The sequence below is a fragment of the Octodon degus genome, unplaced genomic scaffold (assembly GCF_000260255.1).
Source record: "Octodon degus isolate 3935 unplaced genomic scaffold, OctDeg1.0 scaffold00325, whole genome shotgun sequence".
NCBI lineage: Eukaryota > Metazoa > Chordata > Mammalia > Rodentia > Octodontidae > Octodon > Octodon degus.
Genome location: NW_004524901.1, coordinates 1,112,046 through 1,119,434, shown reverse-complemented (window position 1 = coordinate 1,119,434; position 7,389 = coordinate 1,112,046). Strand labels below are relative to the sequence as shown.

The window sequence follows — 7,389 nt, the reverse complement described above, 5'->3', positions numbered from 1 at the left end:
TGGGCCAGCAATGGAGCTCAGCATCACAGCAACTGCCTTGCAAACATAAGGTCCTGAGTTTGATTTCATGTACCCTCTCCAATTAACAAATACAAATGATTTGAGTCTTAATATTTGAATCAAAATCAATCTTATTAAATATTTTTACATTTTTATATTGTCTATATTTATAATATTATTATACATTGCTGCCAGTAGATATTAAGGGTCACAGACACATTAAATGGAAATCAAACATGATGAAAATACAGTATTTGTAAATGAAAGAGCACCAAGTGGTGAAAAGGCAGGAAAGAAGGAAAAGGCAGGGATAAACAAATGAGAGAGAAAATGAAATTAAAACATGTTGGATAAATGGGTCCATTCCCCATGATGATGGGAGTCAAATGTACTGCAAACATGTACTAAAAAATAAGATAAAATAATAGTGTTTAATTTGAAAAAGTGTAATAGATAGTTTAAATAATACACAAATGTAATTCTACTAACTTAAAAATTTCTACACAACAAATTAAATAATCAAGAAAATGAAAAGGAAACACAGAGTGGGAGAAAATCTTTAACTTCTACTCATGCAAAGGATCATCATCTAGACTATATGAAGAATTCAACAGAAAAATGTATCATCCAAAAATTGTATGTAATTTAAGGACTTGCCAGACAGTTCAGGGGACTAAAGTACCTGCTTAGACAGAGCGTAGTTGCTGGGATCCCGCCCTCAGGGTGTGCTGAGACAGATTGAGACTAGGTGTGGTGGCTGATGCCTGTGATCCCTGGGCTTGAGAACCTCTACTAGTCCGATCTACATAGTAAGGCCCTGTTTACCCTATAGGCTCTGTACTAAATACAATTGTAAACTTCGAAAACAAAAACTTATGTAGTTCAATAAGTAGATAAACATTTCTCAAGTAGAAAATTATAAATGGATAACAATATATGGAAACAATGTTCAATGACTGCAGTTGCTAGGAAAATGGAAATGAAACCCTGAGATGCATTTTACTTCCATCAGATTGACTTTCATAATGAAAATAGAAAACACTACATTCCAGCAAGGAGACATGGGGAAAGATTTCTTCTACACTGTTCAAAATACAGATTAGTACAGTCACATGGAAATGGAAGGAAGTTCTGTAGAAAAGAAACCTAAAACAGAGACAACAGTTGATCCAATCCCAGCCACAGTACAGAAAGAACTAAGAATACGATAGTAGAGAAATAACTGCATGGTCACATGTATTGCACTGAAATTCGCAATGGCCAAGCTGTGGAAACAGCACCGGTGCCCATCAGCAGAGGGATATACACAAATTGCTGAATTTTCACAATAAAAAAAGGAAACTATGCCATTTTTTAAGGAAAATTGATGAAACTAGATATCATGTTATGTGAAATGTGCCAGACTCAAATATATATTTAGAAGAAATTTTATAATCTAAGATGACATGGATGTAGAAATGATATTTAGAAACAAAGAAGGCAAGGGGAGAAGAAATAAGGAGTAATAGGAATAAATGATCAAAGTATGTTATATGCATATACAAATATACAACATGAAACCCAATAGACTATAAATTATATGCACCTCCTGGAGTCTATTGAGGACCTTCAGATAGAAAGTCTGGGGAGTGTCTCTAATTGCTGGTCAACAACTATGATCCCTTTCAGCCTGAAGAAACTAGAGCTGTCATTGCCCATGATTTCCCTCATGGAAGTTTGGATTACTTCTTCAGAAGAGGGAATGTTGAGACGTACACATTTACTAATGTAAATACAAAAATAAAATAGGTGTTTATTGTCTTAGGAAGCTGAACGAATTTGTTCTAGAACACAAATAAACATAGAAGACCTTTTATTTTTCACTTCATTCAATGGTCATCTAATTGTACGTGAGAAGAATTTCCACAAAGATGTTTTTCCTGGGGACCATTCTCGGCTATCCCAGTTGGGACAAGGATAAGTGAATATCAGTTTGAAAATCATACCCAAGAGATTTTATGAAGAGCATAAAAATAGCACTTCCATAAAACATTCTGTGTATTTTCTACTATTATTTTCTTAGCTTGTATTTATTAACTTTGATACATCATATTAACTGAAAAATAAATTTGAAGTTAATTCTTACATACTGTACTTGTTTATGTACTGTAACTTTTCCTCTGAAAGTATGAAAAATTCTAATTTAAAGTATATTTTGTAGCTTTTCTTCAGTGATATGGATGAATATAAGGTAAGCAAAAAGACCCGTTTTTTTGGGGGGGCATACATTCTTTACCATATTAGAACATATGGCAATCATAGTGTCTAATCTATACATAAAAGGTAAAGAACATTTCATCCAAGGCTTTCTACATTTTCAAATATGTATTTCAGGACCAGGGATACAGCTCGATGGCACAGTGCTTGCCTGTCAAACACAATGTCCTGAGTTCAATTTCTAGTATCCCTCTCAAATATAAAACAAAACAAAAAATTAATTCAGTGATGCCAGGAAGTAGATTTTTCTTTGTAATTGACTTTCACTTAAAATATTAAATACATTTAAATTTTAATAAATACTTTATCTAATGAATTAGGCACTTGAATAAAGAACAAAGCATTCAAGCACCTGCATATGTAACATAAGTAACTTTAATACAAATTCAGTTTTCTCATAGAGTTATTTGTCCATATGTTACATCCAGATGATTTCATAGATAAATAAAAATATGTTCATTCGCATGATCTTTACTACACAAAACTAAGAAGTATGGTGAATATAAAATGTTACATGTGATGAAAAAGACATAAGAGTGAGATACACTGCAGTGAAGAGTGGAGACACTTAGCAGTCAGCAGACCGACGGAACTGCCCATTTTGATAAAGTGAGGATAAAGACTGGAATGTAAATGTGTGTGCATTGAGAGTGATGAACAATCATCAGAAGTATAATTTCAGACATCACTCAGTCCAGAAGGAAAATCAGTGAGATATTGAAACAACATGAGTTAGGGTTCAAATTATGGAGTTCACACACTTCACAGCCCAAAACAGTTCCTCATCCTCAAGATGCCATTTCTCTTTGGAAACACAGATTTGGACTCAGCGATTCCAGTTGGTTCTAACAAGCCTGATAAACTAAATTTGAGTCGCATAACGAAATGCCACATAACCACACTGAGGAGTCAAGGGATCAGATAGATTCCCCGAAAGACCATCAGGTAGGAGATTTCTCTCCAGGAAAGTCTGCAAATCAAGAAAACTTCTTCTGATTTAATTATTATAAAAAAAGAAACTAAATCAACACTATGTTCACTAATCACTATTTTTCAATTTTTCTCTTGTTTTCTATGTGCCATATTTATGGTCTTCTTTTATATAATAGAGGTTTCCCTGATTCATAAATTACAAAACAAAGCAATTATATCTATAACTAAATGTATTTTAATTTTATCTTTTGACAGGAGTGCTGACCATTCAGAAAAAAAGCTACAATAAGTAAGGTAGGAGAAAAATTTAAAATAATACAAGCTAGCAAAATTGCTTCAAGAATATTGAATTTAATGATATCATTAGAGATAGTTATGATTCTAAATAATTAATAGTGTATGAAATGTAAAATGGTTCTCCAAAAATACTAAAAGAAATAAGAAGAGAGTAAATAAAATGAATTGACTGTATAATAACATGTATAGACATGAATTTTTATAGTGCTTTTTCCAAATATAACTAATTTGTATCATGATTAATTCGTATCCATCTGAAATATTAGTCAAAATATGTCCCTATATTCATATGTTGTGCTAAATATAGCCTTGACTAACGTCAGTTGAAAAAGATGTAAGACTCAAATCCATTCAATGTCCATCCCTAAAGTATAAATACCACTTGTGGAATCTTGAAATTATGAACTTGCAGTGTTAACATTTCACAACCTCATTTTGGCATTATGTAACCATTGATATTTAGAACCTTCCAAGGTAGTGGCAGACTATAGGAATGAATAGTTAACATATAAATTATACATATTATGATTCCATTTTATTATAGGCTGTGGGGTAGGTAATAATAGATTCAGTGGTGATAATAGATTCATTGCAATAAAATTTTATTGCAATGTTTGAAAAACAGGGATTATTGAAGATTAGTTGATGAGGTCAGAGAGATAGCTCAGCAGTCTAAAGTATCTGCTTACGCAAGCTGAGGCAGGTGTGGTGGACTGTCGTTTGATCCCTGGCATCACATGCCATGCTAGCTCTGCCCTTAAGGCAGGACAAGCCAGTCAAAAATTAACTGGTATCCTTATGACATTATTGTTATCCACTCTTCTGATCTAGGACTGCATATAATAAAAGGAAAGTTTCATCTGTTTGCTTTGTAGCTTTGTATGATAGGTTACAAAAATGGTTTTGAAGACAATGTCAAACAGTTGAAAAATTGTGCTACTTTGTAGTCTTCAGAACATAGTTGGTACTCATAACCACTAGGTGGCTTACAAAATGACTCTAAATTTTATCACCAGGATTCTGTGTTAACTTTACATCTGCATATGACAGCTTTTATAGGATAGTTTATTTCCTGTGCCCACTGTCCCACTAAGGGATAGGAAAAACATGAATAGAACCCTCATTATATAATTTTTCTTCAAAATTTTGTATTATTTAAATATTTGATTTTGTTGTTTAAAAATATGTTATATTAAAAATATCTGTTATCTGAAAACTCCAGCAGTATATTGCCCCAAAATGTAAAATGATATTTAATTCAAATCAGATTCAAGAGCATAAGTGGAAAATTGACTTCTCTCCTGATAGCAGTTACTTGGAGTTAAAAAGTAAAATTATAACTACATAATATGTAGTTTACTGATAACTTTCCAAATTTGTAAAAATTTACAAGATGAATAGATAAAATAAAATTTAATATGATAATCAAATTGGCAAAGTCCATAATAATTAGCGATAAAAGAATAAAATTACATAAAATAAAACCTGAGCATTGAGAAACTTCTGAAACTGGTTATGTGACTTCCCTATATAAAGAAAGAAACTGATGTTCAAAATATGTATTAACTCTCTGTTAGACTTTAAGTAGTTCAGGTACATTGTTTAATACTGAAGTCAGTTGTTCCCTATAAGGATGATATAATTATTGCAGTGAATAGGTGTTCCTGGCAAAGAGAATGAGTATTAGCTCTAATGCATTAGGTTATCTTTCTTTTTCTCCTATTATTGCTATCTCAACATTTTAAAATTTAATTATTTTGCTACTGCATTATGGAAATAGTTCTGAAAAAGAAAGTGTAACCTGCAGTTTCACATCATGGCTATTACATTAGATGTCAGGAGAAAATATTAATTTACCAGACTTCTCTGCTTATTTTAAAGCAAGCTAAATTTATGAAAATATTATTTTTGCATTTTCAGAGCACTTGAATCACTGCAATAAATTTTCATCAGAATTTGAAGATGTGACCTTATCATATAGAGGAGACAATTTCATTTTGGAATGATGATTTTACTCTTTGTAGGCAATAAAATTCACATTAGAGTATCTGCAAGAGAAAGTGATGGACTTGATCAACACTGCTTAAATTATTGTCCCCAAAGTTATTGCAATATATCTTATGAGATAACGGATGAATAAAAATGTATTAGCATTCTTCAGAACACTAGATTTTTGTTACTTTCTTACTATGTAAAACAAATTGAAGACAATGGGAGTCATGAATGAAAGCCTCCCTGAGGAGTTCATTCTACTGGGCTTTGCTGACCGACCTTGGCTGGAGCTCCCTCTGTTCATTCTTCTTCTGATAACATACCCCATGGCCATGATGGGAAACATTGCTATCATCCTGGTGTCCAAGTTAGACCCTCATCTTCACAGCCCCATGTACTTCTTCCTCACCAACCTCTCCTTTCTGGACATGTGTTACACCACAAGCATTGTCCCTCAACTCCTCTCTAACCTGGGGAGCTCTAAGAAGACCATCACCTATCTAGGGTGTGCAGTTCAGCTTTATGTCTTCAGCACAACAGGGGCCACAGAGTGTCTGCTTTTGGCCGTTATGTCCTTTGATCGCTATGTGGCCATCTGCAGACCTCTGCACTACACCCTCGTCATCAATCAGCACATCTGCTTTCTCCTAGTATCCACAGTGTGGTTGACAGGTGTTATCTATGCTGTTTCAGAGGCCACCATTACACTTCAACTGCCACTATGTGGCATCAATAAATTGGATCACTTGTTGTGTGAGATTCCAGTTCTGATCAAGACTGCCTGTGGTGAAAAACAGGCTAATGAGCTTGCACTGTCTGTGACTTGCATTTTTATCATAGCTGTTCCTCTATGTTTAATTTTAGCTTCTTATATGTGCATTGGAAGTGCTGTGCTGAAAATTAAATCATCTGAAGGAAGGAAAAAGGCCTTTGGCACATGCTCCTCTCATCTCATTGTTGTTCTATTATTTTATGGTCCAGCTGTCAGCATGTACCTTCAGCCCTCCTCCTCTATCTCCAGGGACCAGCCCAAGTTCATGGCTCTCTTCTATGGGGTCGTGATTCCAACACTCAATCCCTTCATCTATACCCTAAAGAATAAGGACATGCGGGGTGCATTACAGAAGCTGGTGAGGGGCATTTTTTGTTCCAAGTAACAATTTGGAAACATTAAATAAAATTGCTTAATAAGTAGAATTTTTACATATTTATAAAATAACTTACTTTGGCATTTTAAGCTCAAGTTATATAATCTCAGAAAATGCGTAAGGTTTCTTATATTCTTGATAATTTTGAGTGTGATATTCAGCTAATATACATGTGGATGGGCATACTTTTGAAATATTTGAAAATTGTTCTAATCTGGTTCCTACACACATCAATAGTAAAATATATTGATGTAAATTATAGTATAAATGTATTATTTCAAACTAACCTCCATAGAAATCTCATGCAGTCTTTCATCAATGCACTTCCTGTTACTGCTTGGTGAGGTCTCAGGTTCTTCCAAACCCTAAGTGGTGAACTCAGCTTGTCCTGGGAAGTTTCTTTGCTCTCATTATGGACAAGCATCTCAGGTTGCATCAATGAGGTACATGCAAACACACACCAGAATTAGAATGAGCAGGTGGCATGGCTGCATAATTGCAAGATAAATGAATCTAGAAAATGGACTTCAGCTTAAGTAATTAGATGGGCATAGTTCTAAGGAAAAAATGACTCACACAAGGTGAAACATTATCCTCTTTTATATGGCTGTTGAGACAGATTATGGTCTGTGTGATCATGTCATTATTTCTGATTTGGCAGTGTGGCTTTAGAATGGAAGTCATTACTGCTTGCTCTAATCTGCATGGATGAGTCTCTGTCTGAAGAAGTCTAACTTTTGTACAGGCCGACCTTCAATACAGG

General features: G+C 34.0%; 1 protein-coding gene across 1 annotated transcript; it reads left to right on the top strand.

The window, feature by feature from the left end:
* Positions 1–5,696: 5,696 nt before the first annotated feature.
* LOC101578116 (olfactory receptor 2B11-like) lies at positions 5,697–6,635 on the top strand. Its single transcript, XM_004647784.2, has one exon. It carries the CDS (start codon positions 5,697–5,699, stop codon positions 6,633–6,635), a length of 939 nt encoding a protein of 312 aa, XP_004647841.2.
* The last annotated feature ends 754 nt before the right edge of the window (positions 6,636–7,389 follow it).